Below are 24,575 nucleotides of genomic sequence, written 5' to 3' on the forward strand. Positions count from 1 at the left end.
CCAACAGTGAAGTGAAAGTGTGTGGTGCTGCCAGGCTTACACAACACTCTGCACCCACACATCTCACACTGCAGCTGTGTCCAACTTATTCCTGTTCCTAGAAAAACTCTGAGCTGACACGTCGCTCAGTGCACTCTATTGAGAAAAGAGCTATTTTCATTCACTGGGTGTTTAAATCCTCAACAGTCTCTTCACAGAGCAACTGTGTGCTTTGAGGAATAATCGTAGTTTTCAGTGGTACAGGGGCTCCATTCTCCTCGTCGGACCTCCGAATAATTAGTATAATCGGAATGCTCTGTAAGCAGAAATAATGAGATGCTTCTGTCCCTGTTATATCGGGCCAGGCTGTGGTCGCACGTCATAATTGCCGCTTTCTGTTCTGTGAGACACAGTCACATCTGTTGTGTAGGCGAACGCTTCATGCGGTGAGGAATTGCACTGAGATGATCTTTTAAAAATCCATTTTGCATTTGCATGCTGCAGCGGCCGATAGGAGTCGTGGAAGGTGAGGCAGAGATGTCCTGGCGTGCTCGTAGCGCAGGCTGGATGCTCTGTTTTGATTGGCGTGGGAGTTCATCATCTCTGCTCTAAAACAATCAAATACACTTTTACTGACCTTTGAAAAAAACTGGCTACTACATTATATACTGCTGGAGAGTGTTATCTGTCATAATACAGCATCATTTATTAGTAGACTTCTACTTAGCCTGGGAAAAGCCATCGAGAAATGCAGACTGAGCCAAACAATTATCTCAACTTGACTGTGTGCAGATGACTCTCAAAGCTGTCACTACAATGTAGATTAACCTGGTTGGACTATAACTGCAAATAAATAAACCAAATCCTCGTCCAACAAACTTCTCGACAAGAGGTGGGACTTACCCAACACTAGGGCGCTTTTGAAAATATGTGGTGTCTTGATAAACTGAGCAGATATTTGAAGTTTACACAGTTACATTCTCGCCTGAAAATATGTTAAATGTGTATTTTGTGACCCAGAAAGAATAATAAGAGTAATATTAAAACTAACTAGCTGCTGCCATTGTTGGAAACTGAGCTGGGCTGCGCTATGAATTCTGGGACAAAACTACTTCTTCTTCTTCGGGGTTTAACGGCAGCTGGCATCCTTGTACATGCAGTGCTGCCATCTTCTGTTTCAGTCCGTTATTACACTCTTAAATCCTGCTACTCATTCCTGCGTCTTTTGGGATCTTACAAAGCCTCAAACGATGCGTCGACTATTAAATCAGTCGTCGTCAATTTTAATAGTCAACGTAATTGTGACTAGTCGACTAATCGTGGCAGCCCTACCCAACACCCCACACACACAATACTTCACTCACAATGCGATTGTGGGGATTTTTAGCATTTTGCGATATGCTGAGTATTGCAATAACACATATCGTTATTTATCACCTTTTCCAAAACAAATAAAAAAATAAGAATGTTGGGCTTTAGCCTGGTTTTTGCATGCAGCATGACAATTTGGAGTTTGCATTATGAGTCTAAAGCTGCAAAATAATTAGGATAAGTTTAGTAGTGTAGTGGAATAAATGGCATTTCTCCCCCTGCAGGCTGTAGGTGTCATTGTTCTGGAGAGAGGAGGCAGCTGCTGTCAGCCTGCAGCAAAGTTTCAAAACTTCATGTTTAAAAATTAAACAATCATTTTATCTACACACAGACAGCTCTCGTGTTAGCTTGTTCTTTATTCCATTGCACAGTCTGTGCTTAAAACAACCAGGTGGTACACAGGAGCACTTCTCTTCAGCTTCTTTTAACAGGTTTCTTCATGGCTCTCCACCTGCCAAAGTTTTGACAGCTGTTGTCATATCTAGAAAAACACTTTCCTTTAACCACTTGGGTTCTCTGTCTCGGCTGTGGCGCTGCAGTGTTTCTTCTGTGTGTCTGTCTGTGTGTGTGTCAGAGAGGAGATGCCATAAACCTATCATGTGAGCATTAACTTCACTGTTTGGTCAGAAGCTGCTCAGGCTGATCTGCAAGGACACTGTGAACTCGGTGTCTGTTTATTTCTCTTACTGGCTGCATGCAGCTCATATAATTCAACTTCACCTGGACCACGCATGGGACCCACTGGCCATGCAGCAGCTGTTTAAAACAATAAGAATTATTGTTTGTGAAATACATTGCAGCCTTCTGAGGGATTAAAATAAAGACGCGCTGCACGCTGTTGGAAGGCTGTGATTAATGGAGCACTAGAGCGAGCAGAGTATGATCAGTGTTTCCAGTAATAATTTTGAAGTGAAAGGAACATCCAGGACCAAAGCGATTCAGGACACCATCACTGTGGTGCACTTCTAATACACACAGAAGTGTACAGGTTTCTGTTCTAGACTAAAACATGTAATGAGTATGTCCCTCACTCAACAAGGGGAAATATGCTACATGAAGTTTGCACTTGCTTAAGAATGACTCTCATCATGCATCAACATCTTAATTAAACAAGAAGCTTAATTTAGCAGAGAAAAATGTTAATGTCAAAGTTTTAATCCTGAGTTATTTTTTTCAAAGCTCCCATTTAAACGTGATTGATTGTGATTATTACCTCTGCCAAGGAGGTTATGTATTTGGTAAAACTCTGGATCCATGCTTTGTAAACATAATAGCTGGAAAAGCTTTGAATGAATACTGATAAAACTTTGTAGGTGTGTAGAGTACGCTCATTGTGATAAATGGCCTGTATTTGTATAGCGCTTTACTAGTCCCTAAGGACCCCAAAGCACTTTACACATCCAGTCATCCACCCATTCACGCACACATTCATACACTGGTGATGGCAAGCTACATCGTAGCCACAGCTGGGGCACACTGACAGAGGCGACCACCACCAGTAGGCTACAGGTGAAGTGTCTTGCCCAAGGACACAACGACCAAGACTGTCCAAGCCGGGGCTCGAACCAGCAACCTTCCGATTACAAGGCGAACTCCCAACTCTTGAGCCACGATATTGTATTAAAGTTTTTCTCATATCCACCAAGGTCTTGAAGGTCAGCTTAAGGTTTATTGGTCAAAAATGGACAAAAAGCCTTAGAACTTAGAAGTCTTACAAGTGTCTTGTGTGTTGTCAACATATAGAAAGTGTCATATAAAAAATTTAAAATATGTCACATTTGACCTCTGACCTCTCCTTCAAGGTCAATAGAATTATCTGAAGGTCAAAGTGATAATAACAATTTATAGAGGAATTTAAAAAAGTTTCTTCTAACCTTTCCTTCTCATCAACCTCAGCTAAACTCACTGGTATTGCATTTATGTTGGTGCTACTAGCTTAAGCTGCGTCCACACCGGAGCAATTCATTTATCCACTTTTCAGTTTGGAGCACTGACACATTAAAATGAGTGATATTTTTTGTGATTTGTTTTTTTCTTAATTTGCTCGTCCTTCATTTTTCCTCTTCCAGACCGTTGACATTCACAAGGAGAAGGTAGCGAGGCGGGAGATCGGCATCCTGACCACCAATAAAAACACGTCTCGCGCTCATAAAATTGTAGCTCCAGCCAATCCAGAGAGGCCAGTGCGCTACATCAGGAAGCCCATCGACTACAGCGTCCTGGATGACATTGGCCATGGAGTCAAGGTAGGCAGAGTAATGAGGAAGGAATGTAATAACATCCGTTTATATGAACTCGCATATTCAAGTGTTTATAAATGATTACACAGATTCTCATCTGTGCACTCAAGCGTGTGCATGTACCACCTTTTCTATTTTACTCTTCTTTTTTTATGTATTGCAAGCATTAGTAAACTCTTGAATGAATATCTCTGTACCAGGTTTGCATATCTATTAATAAGAAATACATTTTTAAAAATCTCTTTAAAAAGAATTGGATAGAAATTGCATGTTTATGTGTATAACTGAGTGAGCCACGGTTTTTCTCTAAGCATGTAGAGTGTGCACTTGTAAATAAATAGTTTTATTTAGGATAAGTAGCAATAATTATCAAGGCATTGTGCTTTCACAATTATTTCTTTAACTGCACTCCTCCTCCTCACTGTCCTCACTTTTCTGTCCACCAGCTCTTCTTCATCTGTATTTCTGCCCTTTGTCTCTAATGGCTGCTGGTATTCGCATGGCACTGTTGCACTGTAACTAACCTTTAGACTACCCTGTCTCTTCTTTTCTCTTCTATTTGCTGTCATTGGCATATTAAGTGGTTGCTGAGGTTCAAGGTAAGGATGCACAAAACACCTACACAAATTAGAAGTGTGTGTGATAAATGAAGGAAATTGTGTTATGTGGAAAATGCTGTTAGAAAAGCAATAAATGCAGTAATGATCTAAGAAAGTGACTACTGTGCTATTACTGCAGTGGTCAACAAACCAAGCAGCAAAATATGCTAGAATCAGCTTCCTCTTCCTCCCTCTGTCTCTTAACACTCAGCCCCCTTTCTTCATGCCAATTTTCACCTGATCATAAAAATCTATTGAATGCTTAATAAGTTCTCATATAAAAATCATAGCAGCCTGGTTAATGAGTCCTGTGCCTTTCATAAATGTATTATTTAGTGCACAGCCTGCCTGCTGTCCAACCGTGAAGTGACAGCTAGTGTTGGAACATGTTCGAATGAGTCCTGAAGGTCTTAAAGGACTTATAAATCATTCTACCCAGTATCATAGGACACGGTCAGAGGTGGACTCTAGGACCTGATGTTTTAAAGCTGTTTCTGCAGAATGGGGTGAGCTACACAGGGGTGATTGTTGTTTTGGCTAGCTACTGATATGTTGGCTCTGTGAAAGGCCTGAGCTGAGCGCTGAGAATTAACACGGTTTGTTCTCTCAGGTGAATGGTCAGCCGAACATGAAACTTGGAGCGGGACTGTCTCGGTCCAACCCTCCCACACAAAAACCGCCCAGCCCTCCGAGGGCAGGCAAGGGCATCTTGGGGTATGTACACAGCCTAGCACCAAGCCTATACACCACATGTGTATCCTTACTAGTATTTAACTTGTCTTATCCTTTGTGCTTCCATGGTTTAATATAAGTGAATGTTCTGTGTATTTATTGGAACTTGAGTATTTGTCTCAATTTTTTTTCTTAAATGTGTGAGTAGTATGGCCTCCATGGGATACAAATCCAATTTTGGAAAAGTTGTGACAATGCGTAAAATGTAAACAAAAACAGAAAGCACTTATTTGCAAATCTCATAACCCCATTTTTTTTTCTCAGTAGAACATATAAAACATAGCAGATGTTTAAACTGTGACCATTTTCTATTTCATGAAAAATATTAGCTCATTTTGGAAAAAAGTTGGGACGGGACCATGGTTACATGTTTTCAATGTGTAGCAACCTCAACAGTCTGTAAACATCTGGGAACTGAGGAGACCAGCTGTTGTCCCATTCTTGTCTGATAGAGGGCCCTAGCTGCTGAGAGAGCTGGGTCTTTATGTTGTAGTTTTTGCTCTGTAATACGCTAAATTTATTCAGTCTAGCACGCTTCAGTACAACTCACTCTTCTACCATGAAGCCGTCATGTTGTAATGTAATGATTTAGTCATCAAATTACCTTGTTTTGTTTTTTAATGCCATACCTCAGCGATCATGGACATCTAATATTGATTTTCTCCTTGTCTATTGCACACAGAGATTTCTTCAGATTCTTGCCTTCTTTAATGACATGCATACTGTAAATGATGAAATACTCAAGTCTTTGTAATTTTACATTGAAGAAGATTATTTCGAAATACTAACCTCTACCCGTCTTTTATTACCAAGTATATTATTGACCTGTTGCCAATTAACATAATTAGTTGGAAAATATTCCTCCCGTTTTTCCTTCTAATGCCACTAACTTGGAAAAGTAAATGATACCTTTAATGCCCCCTCACCCCCACCCCAATGTTTGGAGACATATTTAGTGATTCCATATTTTTCATGAAATGGTAAAATCTCCTTCATATGCTCCGTTGTGAACAAAATATTGGTTTGAAATTTGCAGATTGCTGCTTTCTGATTTTATGTGGTTTCTACACAGCATCCCAATTTCAATATAAATGGACTGATAAGATAAATCTGCTCTCACGGATGTGTTGTTTTCTGAACTGACTTTGAGATAAGTTGTGTGCATGTGTGAACCTGCTGCAGATTGTGTGTGTTTGTGTCTTATGGAAGGATGGAGCGTCCTGCTGCAAGCTTATTACAGATTTGACCCGGCAGAAGGGAATGACACACACACACACACACACACACACACACACACACACACACACACACAGAGGAATAACGTCATGCGTTGTGAAAGCTTGTTGTGTTCTCTCCCCTCAAACATCTAGGTCACCCAGCTGTAGCCCTCCTTCTTTCTCTCTCCTTATCTCCTTATCTTCATCTTGATTTCACTCCTTCCTCTCTTTTTTTTAACTTTCTCATTCCTTATTCCTTATTTATTCCTGATGTCTTACTTTCTCTGGGTCCAGTTTTCTTGAGTAAATATTGGGTGGTCTGTAAAGAAACGTGAACAGTCCGCAGATGCTGTCTTCCTATCACTTTCCATGCTGCTTATGTTATGCTACTCCACAAACAGACCCGGGATAGTATGTAGAGCCAAGGTTACATGTGCTGTGTTTACATTAAAGCATTATGATAGACTATAAGATAACAGAACACAAAATAACAATATATGCAAGTGACAAATGGTAAATGAATTCAGTCCTAGCCACTTCGTCACATGGTCCAATGCCATTTTTAGTTATTAACTGTTTGTTTAAAAGAAAGGTGTAACATTTTGAGAAAGAGATTATTATCACATTTGTCTGTATATGCCTGTAGATATTCATAACCTGATACTTCTGGCAAATATATGTAACCAGTAGAGTTGGTGAGCTAGCTGTGGGCCTGTTATTTGCTGAGATGTATTCAACATTTGTGGAATCTTACCCATTAAAGGAAGGTGTGCTGAATTAGCTAGCACAACACACATAAGTCTATATACCATAGACAATATAAAAGATGGATGTAACCACTGTTATGTTGGCTGTTGATTTTGACCCAACATTTTGAGGCTTTAGTGTAAGAGTTTGGACCTTCCACCATGCTGGTACTTCTGAGCCACAAGTTCTTGTATTTGGATTAAAGTGATGGAGTGCTTATTAGCTAATTAGTAGCTAACGCTAGGCAGCTTTGTGAATACAGCCAGACAGTATAAAAGATGGCTGTAGCAACTATGAGATTCACATGAGCATCTTGACCTGACGTCACCCTCTTGGTATTGTGATACTTGACAACCAAGGTGTGGATGTTACCAGGAAACCACACACTAACTGGCTAACGACTTGTCAATCATATGTTGCTAACCAATAAGCATTTCCTGGATAATCCTACTTTCTAAACCTCTTTTGGTTGATTTCTCCACGGACTTCTATAGGACCATTAGCCTTTTTCTAACCACAGGTATCATCCGCTGGTGGCCAAAAAAAGGGATGCAGGTTTGTATTTATGTATTTACTGGCTTCACTTTTGGAAGCTACATCCATGTAAAATCGAATTCACCAAAAGAGAACCACAAGCTTCTTGGAATGTCCACGTCAGTTACTGCATACACATAACACAATGGTGGGAAAATTCCATGAAAATGCTCCAAAAGGCACCAACAGCAATAACAAACCTAAGAGCTCCAGGTCAGTGACTCCGGTTAGAGGAGCTAACTTACGTGCTGCTGCATTACCTTATTACAATATTTATTGCAATACCTTGATTGTCTGTGTGCAGCAGGTAGGCTGATAGGTGGCCTCATTCAGTCTGTGTTGTCTGCTGCGTTGCTTCCTATTTCCTGTAACCTGCTGATCAGCCACCTGTTGTACCATGTTGAACAGCACGGCAGGATTTTTTCCCTGCTGAAAGAGCCCTGACTAGCCAAAGATTATCACAAGACTGCAAACAACCCATAATGCAACACAGTCTTACAATGTTGCGCTACTGCTGTCTCATTTCATAAGCAACACAGAAGCTAGGAATAGGTAGCTGTCTAGTTCTTTGTTATTTAAATAATTCTACTTTTTAAACCTAACGTCCACAAGTCTGACATTTGGTGCAGTATGACAACAAATAAGATGAGAAAGTGTTTGCGGTCCTAAGGATGAGGGACCAGAAGGAGCTCAGCACTTGGCTGGAACTTTGAGTTGACTGGAGCTTTGCTGCACAAGCCAAATGTCTGTACACACACACACACACACACGCACACACACACGCACACTCTAACACAAACGTGCGTGGAGAGACGAGGAACAAATCACAGCAGTGAGCTGGCGTAATGCTGTAATCAACAGGCCTTCTGACGACTCACACTCACATAAATAACAACCCAGATGATTCAGAGAGTTTTCACCATCTAAGTTTGACTGTTCTTTCTTTAGCACCAGTGTTAATCGGATTGCATTAACACTGCGGGCTTTAAACTTGGTGAAACAACAGAATCCTTTGCAGACAGAATAGACATAAATGGGAAACCCCAATAGAAAGTCCAAATAAATGGCTGTAAATCTGCTTGGAAATCATGCAGTCTTTTTCTTTTGCATACAGTGATAACTGCTGGTGCATTACATGACTCATAGGTTGTTGAAATATTGGATGTAACTGTGTGATTATTCGTGAGGAGGAGTTAACCAGGTGGACACTGTGCCTGCTTTGTGTTATGTGTATGCAGTAAGTGACATTTATTGTGCTGATCCATTGTTTCACTCTGATTTTAGTCAGTTTTTTGTTTTCCTCTGTTGGCGTTCATTCGTCCTTATTCTCTACATACAGCTCTGTGACGCGGGAGGAATTGTATTTCTCTAAAAATACACACTGGCCTTTGAACATGACCTTTACCGATTTTATTCTTTTTGTTCCACAGCAGGAAGGAGGCTATAGCTAGCTCACTTGCAGAATTAAGGTGTACTTGCATATCAGTACTGATGCTTTAAGTGTGCTTGTGGCTATTTAATGTTACTTTCAGGAGCGATCCTTTGTCGCCAGAATCAAATTTGTCTCCCCATTAACCCTGTCTTCACCCTTACGTTTTGCATGTACAGGAAGAACTCCCCCTACAGGACACTGGAGCCTGTGCGCCCCCCTGTTGTACCCAATGATTATGTCTCCAGCCCTACCAGAAACAATATGGCAGGGGGACAGCTTCCAAGTCCGGCCCGCACCGCTACCCTCAACCATCGACCCCGAACATACAGGTAGCCGGGTCAGTGGGTAAACGTGGCCTGCCAGAATGGGATTCAGAGCTTTTCCTTTTCCCTGCTGAAATTCTTTTGCATCTCTAAATTGATAAAACTTTGAAAAACTTTAAAATCACTGCTGGGGTTTTTTGTTGTTGTTTTTTTGTTTAGACATATTTCACCCTGACAGATTTGTTTAAGACAGACCAGCTTAAAAAGCTAAAGGAGAGATTGTTTTATCTCTCATCCTCATGCAGTGTGGTTTAGTTCATGCTTCCATTCTTGGTCATTTACAGCTGATCTAATTGGCTTGCACGGTGACTAAACATATTTCAGAACACCTGGAGAGTAATTTTTCAGTTCAAGACAAAATGTATCCTGCAGAAAACATTCCCAGCTTTTAACTTCATCAGCAAAAGAAGATACAGGGAGAAAGATTTCAATATCACACTACAGCTATAGCCATACAGCCACAAAATCAAAGAATTGGCCTTTGAAATAGTCTTGATCAACTTCAGAAGCTTAAATCTGAACATCTAATGAAATCTGCTATAAAACGTCGCTCCAGATACTGACAAACAAATGCATATTTCATGTGGCATTGCAGAAATACAGTCTTGTACAAAAGTGGTCACGTTCCTCTAGGCCAGGGGTGTCGAACTCCAGGCCTCGAGGGCCGGTGTCCTGCAAGTTTTAGATCTCACCCTGGATCAGCACACCTGAATCAAATGATTAGTTCATTACCAGGCCTCTGGAGAACTTCAAGACATGTTGAGAAGGTAATTTAGCCATTTGAATCAGCTGTGATGGATCAAGGATGCATCTAAAACTTGCAGGACACTGGCCCTCGAGGCCTGGAGTTCGACACCTGTGCTCTAGGCCTCTGTAATCGTTCACCTGCTATGGCTTCTCTGCTGCTGTCCAGTGTTTCCTCTGTGGATTTGCTCAGCAATCATGCTCAGGGAGTACGTGCTTGTTTTGGTTCATTTCAAATACACTGTTCATTGCTAAAAGGATTTTATGTAGTTATTTTATTAACCTAATCATACGTGTTAGTGTTACTGCTGAGAGAACACAGAGGACACACAGAACTAACTTTCTGCTTACACCCTCACAGCATCAACTAACTGATTTTATTCTTTCATTCATTTTCAGCTTGTAGTTTTCTTTTGTCTCCTCTGCAGTTTATGTAGCTGTTGGTGTCCTGAATGGGAGAGAGAGGCAAATACTTTGAAAGCAGAGCTTTGAATTTTGCATTCGCAAATAAATGTTTAAGTCTTTGACAGTGTTTACATGTTAATCTCACAGACAGCATAAAAGATGGACGTAGCCACCATGTCATTACCTTTCAGGCTCCTGGTATGAAATTTCTGAGCTGAGCATTTTGGCCATCTGTGTGTTTTATACTCTTCATACTCTTTATATGTGATAAAAAGTATGGCCAGTTAAGGGGTGGACCGGACTCTCACTTTCCAATAACTTTCCAATAACGTGATTGACAGGTGTGTAGCCAATGAACATAATCCTCTTTTCTGACACTTGGAAAAGTCACAAATGTTACAAAAAGAGTTTCATCATGAACTAGTCATTGAGCCACAGAGCAATAGAGATGTATGGTTTTCTTGTAGATTTCTGTACAACCAGTATGCTTTCTGCAAACACAAGTTTCCCTCTGTAAAAAGAATGCAGGTTCACTTTTTTAGACCCAGAATTTACGTTCTTGTTATGCTGTCTGTGGTTGCTCTAAAAGGCACCCTTTGCAGTAATTGTGCAGCGCTGATGTAGCATTTTAAAAATGAATAAACAAAAGTATAGATTATTTAGAGCCTGGCTCTGTTTTGTCCAATCACAGCTCTGCCTCAAACTATTCTCAAGTCCTTCCCATCCAGGCACCACCTTCAACTCAGTCACTCTAAAACTGATCAGATTGCATGTGCTGTGTTTATGGTTTCATTGCTCCTGTAATGATGTTAGCTCTCTCTCATTCTGCTGCTGTTTGCTCTGCTGTTTCTTGTCTTTGCACTTTTCTTTTCATCTTCATCAGCGAGCCATCCTCTGCCCCTGCTGCCTTTGCCTTTAATATTAGTTTGCTTTTATCTGTTGCTCTTTTTTTATGCCTTTTGAAAAATCATGACTGAGTAAGCAGTCAGTCGGTGTTTCATATCCACTTTTCTTTAATTGTTTACATTTTCTGGAGTGTAAAAATTGAGCTGTTTTTTTGATTGTTTAATTTTGGAAAACGGTGAAATACTACACATCAAGTTTTCTTGGTCTACAAGTTCAGAGGTCTTTTTTTGTAAACATGATATTAACAATGTTATAAAGCAAAAAAATAAGTTCCTCACAGCAGAATTACTCAACAGCCTTTCTGCTCATTAAATCCAGTTCCAGGTTGTGAGGCTGAGAAATCAGCTCATATCAAATCTTTTGTTTCAGTTCATTAATTCTTATTAGCAAAGACGAGTGTGTACAAAACATCCAGTTAGAGGCTGATGCCATGTGACTCCTGTTTGCTGCTTTATTAGCGTTCGTGTTGTAAATGACTGGCCAGACGGCCTAGTGTAAGAGGGCGAAGGCTGAAAGCAAGAAAGAATAAAGCAGAAAAAATAATATAAATATGAAACTATATTGGACCTGTATTATTCGGGGGCTGATATTAGCTATTTGCATTTATAATGGCTGGAAAATTAAAGGTAATAAAAGCAGCTGCTTAGTGTAAATTATTGAGATTTAAGGTAACGCTTTGGCCCAACAACAGCTAATTTGGAATATGTCTGTGAAGGTTCTCAGTCATCCAGGTCATCGTAGTCAAAGGAGCTTGCAAAGAAAAGCGTCCAGACGCTTTTCTTTGCAAGCTCCTTTGACAGCTAATTTGGAACTGAACAGAGACCAAAAAAAACTATGTAAAAAAATGGTAATTGCAAAATGACTAAAAATAAATAACGTAAATATGATTCCTGTCCTTTATTCCTTTCTGGCTCATTTGTGACCGTATCACAGGCCAGACTTTGGAAATCACTCATCTAGACGATGTGTTTCCTGCATTCACTGCTGAGCCAAATGTAGGCTTGCTGCAGGCCATGTGTGCCCAGCTGCCATCGTGTAGGAGACAGCTCAACTCCTTTTTATCTGTCAATAAAAAGGAGTTGAGCTGTCAATTTTTTCTCTCATCAAAAGCTGATTTTATTTCAAAGTTGAAACTGTTTTGTTTCAGCATTGTTGAAGCATTTTGATAGGATGTAACTTCAAGCGTGAGAATCCTGGTAATACGACTTTTGGCCATTTTAATTGTGACCCAGGAACCATCCATCAGTAATATTGAGGTTTTTGTCCTGTCTCTTCTCTTTGCCCTCACCCCCAACTTGTCACTTGGCTGCCCCTCCCTGGGCCTGGTTCGGCCAGAGCTTTCTTCCTGTTAAAAGGGAGTCTTTTTTTTCCTTCCTGCTGTCACCAAATGCTTGCTCAGAGGAGGTCTGATTGTTGGGGTGTTAATTTTATAATGGAAATTATACCTTAAACTGAAACCTGAATGTTTGTAGGGCTTTCCACACATAGAGAGCAATGTCCTATCACACAGTTTACACCAATAATTTTTTAAAGACATACTTGCTGTACATTTGCTATTGTCTCTCCTTATAGGTCGTCTTTAAGTGTAGCCAAAATTAGGGGGGGGCTGTTTGAGAAATTGCTGTTTTGTTTCCATGTCTGCCATAGATAATCTTATCCTATTGGTCACAGAACCTGCTGTAGTACTGGTGGTGAGGTGGGACATTTGACATTCATTTCAATGCTTTTTCAGCTTGAATGCTTTTGTCAGAGGAGTCATGAAATAAAGGTTTGATAGGAGAGTACTTGGCCTTGCAGCTCAGGGATTCTGGTATTTTACCCATTTGGAACTGAATCCAAGGTGGAACACGTCCCTATGCAGGACCCTGACTTCCCCCACTCTGTGTGTGTGTGTGTGTGTGTGTGTGTGTGTGTGTGTGTGTGTGTGTGTGTGTGTGTGTGTGTGTGTGTGTGTGTGCAGTGGTAGCAGTGGAGGCAGCCATCCCAGCAGCAGCAGTCGGAGCAGCAGCAGGGAGAACAGCGGCAGCGGCAGCGTGGGCATTCCCATCGCTGTGCCCACACCCTCCCCACCCTCCACATTCCCGGGTAACACACAGAAATATACACATCTGTGCTACACACCTGCCCACCATTCCTCCAATTCTAACTGGACTCTTTGTACTATTAAGATTTTATATTTTAAAGTCTTTCTAAAGTTATAAACTATATAAACAGCTTAATTTTTGAGTGTGTAATTTCTGCGCTTGAAATTCAGCTCCCCCTGCTGTTTGTGCTTTGTCACTCACTCCCTCCTCTAACCTTATTTCCTAACTCCTTCCTTCCTTTTCTTCTGCCTGAAGTTTCCCCGACTGCCGGACCTGCTAGCTCATCCTCTACCGCCCCTAACTCTTCCCCTTCCCCGTCCCCAACTCCTTCCTCTTTCTCCTCTTCCTCCTCCACCACAACCTTAACACAACCCAACGCACCTCTGCCGCCGAGCTCACCTTCTCAACATGCCAACTCACCCTCCCAAGCAAACTCGCAAGCGAATGCGCCAAACGCCGGCACCTCCCCCCCCTCTAACTCTTCCCCAAGCACATCCAAAGTCCAATCGGAGCTGCTTCCCCCTGCCCCTCCACCTGCACTTTCCTCCTCCTCCTCTTCTTCATCACCCACTGAAGGTGAGTTTTCAGGGACACCTCTGCTCTCCAAACATCACCAAGTCCTCCTTTTTCCACTCTGTTTCTGTGGATTTTATCCCCACCCCGGGGAGCTAATCTTTAACTCTTTCCTTCATGTTTAACACAGAAAATTAAAATGGAATTGATCATTGATTGATTGATACGCAGTGTATTAAGAAAATATGAGTTTATAACGTTGCCCCTCTTTGCTGGTCAGGCCCTATCGTCCCTCAGTTCTACAGTATGAACCGGCCTCAGCCTCGACAGCAAACCCCACAGGTGGGGGGGTCACTGCCTTACCGCCGCCCCCCATCGGTGACAGGTCAGCCAATTACAACCCAGAATCAGGTCAATGGCGGTCCCTACTACAACCAGAGCCCAGGTATGCAGTATAAAAGCAGCCACCAGTCACTCCACTCCCACATTGAGAAAGTTTGGTAAAGTTTTGTCTTTTGTGTTTGCAGCCTCCCCCCCGCCCCCCTCCCTGCTCCAGTTCACCCCTCAGCTTCCTCTGATGGGGTTTGTAGCTCGAGTTCAGGAGTCCAGTGAGTATTAATCTGGATTCTTTTTCAGTAATTTATCAGAGAAATGTTCTCGTGAACATCTGTGTGTCAAAACGGATGACATCATCAGCTTTTAAGCCCAGATTCAGTTCAGGTTGTGTAAAGTATCCCCAACCTCCAGTTTCAGACGCCCCCCCTCCCCCGCAGCCTGCCACTGAGAACCAAGTAGTGCACGAGGAGCCCCTGCCCACTCCTCAGCCAGCTGAGGATGGGCATGAAGAAGAGGACTCAGCAGTAGTGGAGTATAACGACCCGTATGCTGAAGAAGACCCACCGTGGGCCCCCAGGAACTACTTAGAGAAAGGTACACCACAGAAATACACAGAGGCAACAAAGTACTTGCAGTTTGCATTGTTTATGAGGTTGTGTTTGATCACTCCATCAGTGTTCCTTGAATTAGTTGCTCATATATGTAGCCTTAAACTGTGTCTCCGGGTAGAATAACACAACTTGGATTTAAGGTTGTCTACTCGGAAAACCTAATTCCCAAAATTCCCCCAAAAATCTTAAGTCAGGTATTGATGTCTTTTATACTCATTAATTGCTTTGGATATTATTGGATTAGTTGTTGCATTAGTCACAGGGGTGAGCAGTTACAGAGTAGTTTCCATTTGTGCGTAAAAACTGAAATGCATGTAATCACATTTACTGCACTGCTTCTGGTGAAATGACTGAACCTTCTGCTGTTTAGTAATCATACTTTGGTGTGTTTGTCGCCCTCCAGTGGTGGCCATCTATGACTACACGGCCGACAAGGAGGACGAGCTGTCGTTCCAAGAAGGAGCGATCATATACGTCATCAAGAAGAACGAGGACGGGTGGTTTGAAGGAGTGATGAACTCGACCACCGGTCTCTTCCCTGGAAACTACGTAGAGTCCATCATGCACTACGCTGACTGAGCCAAACGTGTCTGTAATCACAGCTGCAGTCAAGAACTAGAAGGGAAAATGTGACCCTGTTCCACGTTGCCATTTGTCTCCTTAAATTCACACTAATTGGTCACAAGAAAGTCAGAGCTTGTGAAAACAAAACCACTTAATCAATAACAGGCTTTACCTTAGTGCTTTAGGACTAAGAGGTGTTTCAGGTGTGAGATATTCATTTAAAAACACCTGAGACCAAGTAAAAAGTCAGTAAAGTTCTTTGGGTATCTTCTTTTCAACCCAGTGTAATTCAAAGAAATTATGAAATGCTGTGCTTTCCAGCCACACAACAGCTCTGTTTCTCTGAAGAATGACTACACACATTTTAGAAAAGAACGTTTAAGTGGGACCTGATGGTACAGGTGTTGCCACGCATTCTCGGTCATACAAATGTGTGTATGCTGCAGAAGTGATAATTGTCCTAATAATCTAAGTCCTACTAATCAAAAGGAATGACTGCACCCAGAAGATCAAGACATGAGTAGGACACATTTGATTTTATTTTTTTTAATCACAAGAAATTGATTTTAAGATGTTGACATAAGAAATTTGTTCTCTTGCAACACATGTTGTGTGGAACTTTTTTCCATTTCTCATACAGATGTGAAACCATTTAGTATGTAAGTGTGGTTAAATATCCATAAGTGTTTTTAGAAATCATAGACATGATCACAACAGAGTGATTCTTATAATAGTAGAGCTGAAAATCTAGACATAAGCCAGTGATGTTGATTCAAATGGACTCTGTAGTGTGGAACTGTTAAAAGCTAATCCTGCGTGACTTTTAATGGTGCCAATCTGCCAAAAAAAACAAAACAAAAAAACAATCCTAAGAGCCTTATGAGGTGAAAGAAGGAGTTCTCTGAGGGAGGAGTCTTGGAGATAAACTTGAGATGAAGGAAACGATAAAAGAAAACACTACAGGTCAGAAAGGTTTTTATGTTTAAACAAAGTGAACAGCACAAAGATTTTCAGTAACACTAAACTCAGTGACATTGTGTGAGTGACCTTTTTGCAAGTTGATTGGATGCCATCCTGCTCTCTTCATGGACAGTATTCAGTGAAAACTGAGCTTCTGTCCTCATAGAAAGTTCCTTTAACATCACACCACATCCTGCTGTGATGTGACGTCTGCAAGTGGAACTGTGTGTTTTCCGGTAGCTGAAGTTTTCTTGTTAGTTCTGTGTTGAATGAAGCTGCAAAGGCAGTTCTGGCTGATATAAATGTATGTGTGTAACTAAACTAACATTTTATCTAATCCACAAGAGATCTGATCAATCACCAAGGTCAGACCAGACAGCAGAACTAAGCTCTCCTGTGTCCGACCTCATTGTGGGTTTGTTGTCGTGTAGTAAAGTGGACCTGATCTAATCACCAGGAGAAGATTCTGGAGCTGTTTTCAGTTTTGTTTTGTTTTTTTTTGTTTGTTGTTGTTTTTTTTAGTTTACAGTGTGTTTGCCTGCATGCCTGATATATAATGGACATTTTTATTCGCCATATTCTGTTGGGGTTTTTTTCCTGTAGTTTCACCAGCTTGCTTTATGATGTCTGTTTGACCGGCTGGAGGTTGTGATGTTTCTGTGCAGTTTTTGCTTGTAATAGCCCTTTAACTGAAGTCCTGTGTGCTTGGACGTAAGACCGACTCTGAGAAAAAGGTGGATATTTTTGTGCCATATGTGTGTGTGAAGAGTTGTGTGCACGTGTGTGTGAGAACCAGTAAGAACCAAATGTTCCCTTGTTGACTGAAGTGACTTTGGACCTGAAAACAGTGTGTCCTTAATGTACAGTGTAACTTAAGAGGTGTTTTACCACAGAAACCAGAGTATGCCAAATTAAATAACAAATAAGATGAGAAACAGTTTTCCCCTATAGATGTTTGAGTTGAAGGAAAAAAAACTTTTTTTCTTGATGCTCTTATGGTAAAGATTCTCTCTTGTGTAGCTGCAAATAATTATTTTAATACCTATATACCAAGCTGATATTTTCAGATAACAATAATTGTATTTATTCATATATCCATGTACTTTCAAGTTTAAGCGCAAAGTGTTGTCCAGATTAAAATGAATACAAATCATCAGAAATTTACACACTTCTCAGTAGGAGCACAAAAAGAACAGAAGGTGTAGTGTGAAGCAGCACACAACCCTCTTTGAAAAGGTTTAAAAAAAAAAAGTTCATATGTGAACACAACGGCCGCAAGCCTTCAGACAGAATGTCTTTAATGTAAACAGCAAATAATTTGAGCTGCTGCAAACTTTGGCTCACTCTGGTTTTTGTTTAGCCTGCAATATCCCTTTAAAGTGTGGACTAAAAAATGAGATGAACTGTGAAATGTTATGGACAGCTTCTCCAAGGCCTTTAAAGAAAGAAAGAAAAGAAAATCAGGAATCTGTTTCATTGCCCTCAGTGCAGACATTAACCTCTAAACAGGATAATTCTGGGTTGAGATTCACAAAATATTTTAAGAGTACCCCCCTGGCAAGACTCTCCTATGATAGTAATAATTTCATTAAACGTGGCCACAAGAGAAAGTAAGACACCCTACAATCAGCTGAAAAAATTCTGGACACGCCTCTGCTGAATTGCACTCATCACCTTTGAGTTTCTTATAGGAGCTTTGGTTTCTCTTTAGATCATCGCTTTCATTTTATTTCTCCCATCTCATTCTTCAGGATCTACCTGGAAGAACAGGCCTCAGGAGAAGCTTTCTCCTTTCCAAAGTGAACATGACTGAAAGCACAATGTTCTTTAAGTGAAAATACTAAATAAATGTCTTAACAATAAGCATGTACTACTGTTGTGTATTTATCAGACTGGACGGTAGAAACTGCGTACAGAAGAGTTAAGTTTTTTTTGTTGAAAGGTGAAAATAAGAAATAATAATTACATACGTATGCTCACAAGAACTGAGAATATTTTTTTAAAAAATATTCACAAACCTGCTTAAAGGTTTTTTAAAAAAAAAACGCAATGAAAGAACACTTTTAAGAGTGTATCGACAATGGTCATTTTATTTCGACAGGACAAAATGCCGGAAATGATAACGCGAGGACTGATCGGTAAAGGAAGAAGTTCTTTATCTAGTCAAACCACTATTTTATGGTCAGCTGTAGCTTTAAAAGTGACTTTTATTGGATGACACCTCATGCTTTTCGAGTCTAAAATTGCTGCTTTCCTATAGATTACTTAAACGAGTTTATTTTAAGGGGGAAGTGAAACGCCACTGTACGAAACTACATTACCCATAATGCAGCTCGTACTGTCGTGAATTTAAACTGCTAATACATCGGTCACCGACTCTCAACAGTCGTGAAAACACCTGGACAAACTTGGATGTTTCATTCGGTTAATGTTTTGTTAGTTTTTGTAAGACTGTTATGCAGTTTCAGCAGCGGGCAGAGTGGAGTTTGTGGGGCGGAATATTCGACTGTGAAAATGCCGCTTTATGTCAGTTAGCGCCGCAATGCTAGTTAAGCTAACTTTTTGCTAACAACTCGTTTAATTATTTTCATTCTGTAGCTTTTCAGATTTGCTCTTCAAATATGAATTAAACACACCCGGTTCGTTGCGGGGATGCTGTGTTTGCTATATTAGCTATTTAAAGAAAAAAAAAAACAGTCTTATAACGTTTCCGCCCAAGCAGAAAAGATTCAGTTGAGGAAACCATGACACTCGCTCCGAAGGAACTGTCCAACCTACTGAGCATCATCTCTGAAGAGGCTTGCACGAACTCCTTCGAAAGCCTCTCCACTCACTTTCATCATTACTTCGGGAAAGCGGAGCACTTCAGGGTGGGCTCGGTGTTGGTGATGCTTCTGCAGCAACCGGACCTGCTGCCCAGCTCCCCGCAGCGGCTCATCGCCCTCTACCTGCTGTGGGAGATGTACCGCACCGAGCCACTGGCCGCTAACCCTTTCGCCGCTGTTTTCGCGCACCTGCTGAACCCCGCACCTGCCGGAGAGGAGCAGGAGAAGGTGCTGTCCGGTAGGTCTCCGTGTGAAAACGCTTTTTCCTGACTTTGATTATGCCACCGAGAAAGAAATCAGCCAGGCCTAAACGAGCAGGACATAAAGTAGCAGCAGTGAATAAGCTTTGATACAAAGTTGAGGTTTTCTCTGAAGCTAAACTCAATATTTGAGGGTTGTGTTTTTGTTTTTTTAAGAGTCTGAGTCGTCGTGTTGTAACAGTGATGACCAATCAAGATTTTTGGCATCTTATACTCTAGACACAAACGAGTGATGTCTCTGTGGCACATGATTGTGCTTTGTGCCTTATGTGATGTTGTCCCTATCTGTTTGTCTGAAATGAGAAACAGTCTGTTTCTCATTTCAGACAAACTTGTTCAGTTCAGTTAAACATTTGCCCTCAGATCTTGCTGCCAGTGCAACACCCAGTTACACTGGCAGTCTCAGTGTGACTGTGTAACATGATAAATGAGGGCATCAGGGATTATGAAGTGTATGAAGTCTCCTGTGTTTGGTGTCCAGGCTTCCTGCCTCCCATTACCCAACCTGAGAAGTTCTTCCTGTCCCAACTGATGTTGGCACCTCCCAGGGATCTCTTCAAAAAGACACCCAGACAGGTGTCCTGCATGGATGTTGGCAACATGCCCCAGTCTGTAGACATCAGCGGGTTGCAGCTAGCGTTGGCAGGTCAGTACCCACTCACCCATAAATGATCTACTGACTGAAAGACTAGGTGTGACTGGTCAAAACTGTCACTTGTTTATACTGGTTTGTTTTAAAAGGCAATTTTTTTCTTCTTTAATCTCCAGTGCACTTTGTTTCTTTTATGTTTTAATTCACTCTTTCTGTCTCTTTCTTGTTTAGAGCGTCAGTCAGAGTTGCCCACTCAGAGTAAGGCCAGTTTCCCAAGCATTCTCAATGATCCAGACCCAGACTCATCCAACTCAGGATTCGACAGCTCTGTGGCCAACCAGATCATAGAGTCTCTGGTCACAGGCCCACGCCCTCCGCTGGAAAGTAAGTGTTATTGATGATTTGTTTGTTCATTTTTCAAAAAAGGCTTTTGTTATGCAGAAAACCAAGAACATTAAAAGCAGGTCACCTCAGCAGGTCATTGTGTTCCATCTTTTTCAGAATGATTTGATATGACACAAAGACCCTGAGTCAGTGATTTCTGTGTGTGTGTGTGTGTGTGTGTGTGTGTGTGTGCAACATGAAAAGAGTATGTCTTATCATCATGTTTCTCATCACTAAAAAAAAAGTTTGGCTGGTTATTCACTTCTAGCTTACAAGACAGGAGCTGTGTGAATAACAAGTGAACGTTTTGCTTTGCTGGCAGTTTTGTGGGTTTTCAGCTGTCAAGTGCACATCTGACTTATAAGTCAGATGAAGCAGCATGGTCACACAAGAACCTGAGTAGTTTCACTAGTGTGTGCATCAGAGCTTCAGCTCTCTGCCGTGGTGTCCCAATATTACAGTTCATTGCTGTTCATATCCTGAGACACAATGCTTGGCTCTCTGAACATGAGATCACCTTTTAAAGCTGGCACACATGTAGCCATGGTTACTAGAGTAGACCGCCACCCATGAATAAAGCTACGTCTGAAACAGAACAGGATTATCACAAGTGTTTCAATATCGTTGTTTAATCCTCAGGTCACTTCCGCCCTGAGTTCATCCGGCCGCCGCCTCCTCTCCACGTGTGTGAGGACGAGCTGGCGTGGCTGAACCCCACCGAGCCAGATCACAGCATCCAGTGGGATCGCTCCATGTGTGTGAAGAACAGCACCGGCGTGGAGATCAAACGCATCATGTCCAAGGCCTTCAAGAGCCCGCTGTCTGCACAGCAGCAATCACAGGTGGGTCAGCCATTTAATGCTTCTCTTAAAGTCAGGCACTGAAATTCTATTTAAACTGAAACTATGGTGCTGCCACCAGCTGCCTTTGGAGTGCAACCAGATAAACCCAGAGAGGAATTTCAGGGTTAAAGTTGCTCCTTCACAAAAGGAGAAAAGCACAAGACAAATATATTTGGACAAGACATTGAAACATGGTTTGAAAAGAGTCAAAATGTGAAATCAACAGGAATAAAATGGAACGAGGTGGATTAATCAGAGGATAAAAATGGTAGTTTACAGCTGATTGATAGTGGGAGTTTATTTCTGTTTCTCCAGACACTGGAGGACAGTATGCATCTTTATACAAGATGGTAATTATTTATAATTAACCACATCCAAGCTTAACTTCTTTTGTCTTACCATCACTCCCAGACCCAGAGAGATTCATTATACAGTCTGTTGTTACCGAGGATTAGCTCTGTGAACTAGCAATCTGTCCAGAGCATACCTCGCTTCTGACCCCAGGACAGCTGGGCTAGGCTCCAGCACCCCGTTGACCCTGAATTATGAAGAGAGGGTTTACAAAAGAAAGCATAAAATCTTTGTTTCCAGATGTAAACTTTTAATATTATTACATTATCAGAGGTGATATAGTTATCATTTTTAGTTTTTTCCTCCTTCAGTGTATTTGAAATGCAGCGTGTAAATCTTTGCTTGTCAGTAACTCCCTGCATGCTCTGTCACTGCAGCTGCTGGCTGAGCTGGAGAAGGACCCGAAGCTGGTTTATCACATCGGTCTGTCTCCGGTGAAGCTGCCTGACCTGGTTGAGAACAACCCGCTGGTGGCCATCGAGATGCTGCTAAAGCTGATGCAGAGCAGCCAGATCACAGAATATTTCTCAGTGCTGGTCAACATGGACATGTCGCTGCACTCCATGGAGGTCGTCAACAGGTGGGGGCACGGAGCCGTGGAGCTGCAAAATGTGTGATTTGAAAAAAAAAAAAGACAAAACAACCAAAGCCAGGACAATGATCAGAACACTGACGTCAGTGTGCTGAGTTTAGAAAAGTCAAACTAAAAATAAAGTTTTGTTTGTTTTTTAATCCTGTCTTCAAAAGATTTTCGAGGTTTTGTGGGGTTTGTGTCACTGGTTACTTTTTAATCTGCGCTATGTGTGACTCGAGTAAAGCGGCCTCTCGTCAGTAAGTCTAGTCTCTAAACTAAACTCGGCTCACGCTATGACTCATTCAGAAGCTGACTGACTAAACTGGGTCTGTTTTAAGAGGTGTTAAATGTTTCATTGTCAAAAGTGGAAATGTCACTCTTTGGGGGGGGGGGGTTTGTCCGCAGGTTGACCACAGCTGTGGATTTGCCTCCTGAGTTTATCCACCTCTACATCTCTAACTGCATCTCTACCTGTGAGCAAATCAAAGACAAATACATGCAGGTAGAGTACAACACTCAATGTAGTGATGCTTCTTTATATTTAATCATAATCCTTGGAAAAAAAACAACTCCATAAAAGAACAAAGAACTCCTCAAGTTTTGGAGCAGAAAGTCAGTATGTTGAACACACACCCCTACTAATAAGTACTAAATAACAGACTAATAAAACAGTAGAATGACTTGAGGACACAGACTATAGCTCAGACTTGTTGACAGGGCTGTACCGCACAGCTCACCCCACTCTGAATGAGAATCTTCTGAACTGGTTCAATGTGTTTTCCAGTAAATTGGAGACCATGCTTTGTGTGGTGTTATTAATCACACTTTCTTTCTTCCAGAATCGTCTGGTCCGTCTGGTCTGTGTCTTCTTGCAGTCGCTCATCCGGAACAAGATTATCAATGTTCAGGACCTCTTCATCGAGGTTCAGGCTTTCTGCATTGAGTTCAGCCGCATCCGCGAGGCCGCCGGCCTCTTCCGCCTCCTCAAGACTCTGGACACTGGAGAAAACCCCACCGAGGCCAAACCTGCCAAATAATACTCGTCATAGATGCTACACGGGCGGGACTGAAGCAGCAGCTAAACGAGGACGGTTTGCTCTAATGCACACTCGTAGTGTCCCTGTACATCACAGAAGGAGAAGACTGTGCAGCTCAGAGGAAATACTGTAAATATGTTATGAAGTCCTTCAAATTTGAGTCATTGCTCTATATGCTCATCTTCTACAGTCCAGGTCTGGCTAAAGGACAGCAGCATTTCCTTTTTTCCCAGTGCTCTCCCCTTTGGAAAATGAAACCTCCTGAGTTTGTTTCATTAAAGAGATTGTTTATTTGACTCGGTGTAGTTGTATTTTTGGATTGTCGTTACATTTCTCTTGTCACTCACATCCCCCTGTGCTGCCCGCCTGCCATGGTGAGTACTTGAATGGCTGTGACGCTCAAATCTTTTTTTATACAGGCGGACACAGTATTTCCTGTAGACAGTTTAAAAAGTTTAAGAAAGAATATATCTGTTAAATATTAAGTTATAGCTAAGAGTGAACATGGTGTCAGTTTAGATCACTAACTGCCAAAGAAGGCTAAAAACCACTTTTACTGATGTATCTGAACAGCAGCCACGATAAGAGCTGGCTGATCCCACCGCTGTAGTTCTCCTTTAGCATTTACCACACACTGGTCTACTGGTTATGTTCATTTTTGGGAATTGCTGTACCGCCAGCTATTAATTTCACACCACAAGTGCTGAAAGCCTCAATGAAGGTAAGAGTTAAAGTGGGTCATGTAATGAAGAATGGGCGGCCAGGTGAGCAGCAAGTCTTAATACTGGCATCTAGTGTGTCAGGGTAATGGCAGTTGGAGCTTGTAACATTTTCCACTGAGATCAGGGAAAAACAAAACTATTTTCTGAGTGTGACCTGGGTGTGCCCACAGTGTCCATTACTATCACTATATAATCTATATAATCTTAGTGATTACCCCACTTAAATGTCAGGATGAAAAATAACAAAAGTAATAAAAAAATTGTTGGTTTATTGCTTGCAAACATCACATATAAACATTTTGATTTGTAATCAGATGGCTGTGTTACACTGATCACTTGTGGTTTCACAGAAATTTAAACAATGAAATGGGAAATGTTGCAGCTCTGCATAGAAAATAAAACTCTTTGTGATATAATGTGGATTGTATGTATGCTCCGGCTAAGTCTTTAGTGGAAAAATATTTTTTTTGCCAATCTTCACAGTTAAAAGATGATTGAGGAAAAGTGGAAAATTAATACAGCAACAAAGATGGACATTTAACCTCCAATCAGCTGCCTTCAAAACCTTTCTCTTCTTCTTTTTTTTTAGCAGACCATTTTTGTGCTTGTTTCCTGGTTGTACCTGTTTATTTGTCCTCTTCTGTGAGTTGTGGATCAGCTACTGTAACAGACACTGAAGCTAAAAGTCTGC

The 24,575-nt window shown here is 41.4% G+C and overlaps 2 protein-coding genes across 6 annotated transcripts in view; both read left to right on the forward strand.

Moving 5' to 3' along the window:
- LOC102778192 (abl interactor 2-like) overlaps nucleotides 1–18,160 on the forward strand; it is a 35,713-nt gene extending 17,553 nt beyond the window's left edge. The window contains exons 3-12 of one of the 5 annotated variants that reach the window (XM_006806407.3): nucleotides 3,420–3,596; nucleotides 4,172–4,189; nucleotides 4,800–4,903; nucleotides 9,028–9,180; nucleotides 13,190–13,314; nucleotides 13,569–13,889; nucleotides 14,107–14,271; nucleotides 14,354–14,434; nucleotides 14,574–14,756; nucleotides 15,177–18,160. In XM_006806407.3, coding sequence (XP_006806470.1) covers nucleotides 3,420–3,596; nucleotides 4,172–4,189; nucleotides 4,800–4,903; nucleotides 9,028–9,180; nucleotides 13,190–13,314; nucleotides 13,569–13,889; nucleotides 14,107–14,271; nucleotides 14,354–14,434; nucleotides 14,574–14,756; nucleotides 15,177–15,352 — 1,503 coding nt within the window. In that variant the 3' untranslated portion in view covers nucleotides 15,353–18,160. The remainder of the gene's footprint in view (nucleotides 1–3,419; nucleotides 3,597–4,171; nucleotides 4,190–4,799; nucleotides 4,904–9,027; nucleotides 9,181–13,189; nucleotides 13,315–13,568; nucleotides 13,890–14,106; nucleotides 14,272–14,353; nucleotides 14,435–14,573; nucleotides 14,757–15,176) is intronic. The other 4 variants (XM_006806410.3, XM_006806409.3, XM_006806408.3 and 1 more) reach the window with 4 other exon arrangements.
- Nucleotides 18,161–18,637: 477 nt separating this feature from the next.
- On the forward strand, nucleotides 18,638–23,458 carry cnot11 (CCR4-NOT transcription complex, subunit 11). Its single transcript, XM_006806405.3, has 7 exons — nucleotides 18,638–19,360; nucleotides 19,864–20,028; nucleotides 20,206–20,358; nucleotides 20,998–21,200; nucleotides 21,929–22,131; nucleotides 22,531–22,627; nucleotides 22,965–23,458. Exons 1-7 carry the CDS (start codon nucleotides 19,042–19,044, stop codon nucleotides 23,160–23,162), a joined length of 1,338 nt encoding a protein of 445 aa, XP_006806468.1. The 5' UTR covers nucleotides 18,638–19,041; the 3' UTR covers nucleotides 23,163–23,458.
- Nucleotides 23,459–24,575: the final 1,117 nt, after the last annotated feature.

The sequence above is a fragment of the Neolamprologus brichardi genome, chromosome 16, assembly GCF_056152115.1.
Source record: "Neolamprologus brichardi isolate AB-2024 chromosome 16, ASM5615211v1, whole genome shotgun sequence".
Lineage (NCBI taxonomy): Eukaryota > Metazoa > Chordata > Actinopteri > Cichliformes > Cichlidae > Neolamprologus > Neolamprologus brichardi.

Excerpts from the sequence above, each read along its gene's own strand:
- cnot11 (XM_006806405.3), top strand. The coding sequence starts at position 19,042 with ATGACACTCGCTCCGAAGGAACTGTCCAACCTACTGAGCATCATCTCT. Across the intron at positions 21,201-21,928 it reads CTGCACAGCAGCAATCACAG|CTGCTGGCTGAGCTGGAGAA; the intron begins GTGGGTCAGCCA and ends CTGTCACTGCAG. Across the intron at positions 22,132-22,530 it reads TCCATGGAGGTCGTCAACAG|GTTGACCACAGCTGTGGATT; the intron begins GTGGGGGCACGG and ends GTTTGTCCGCAG.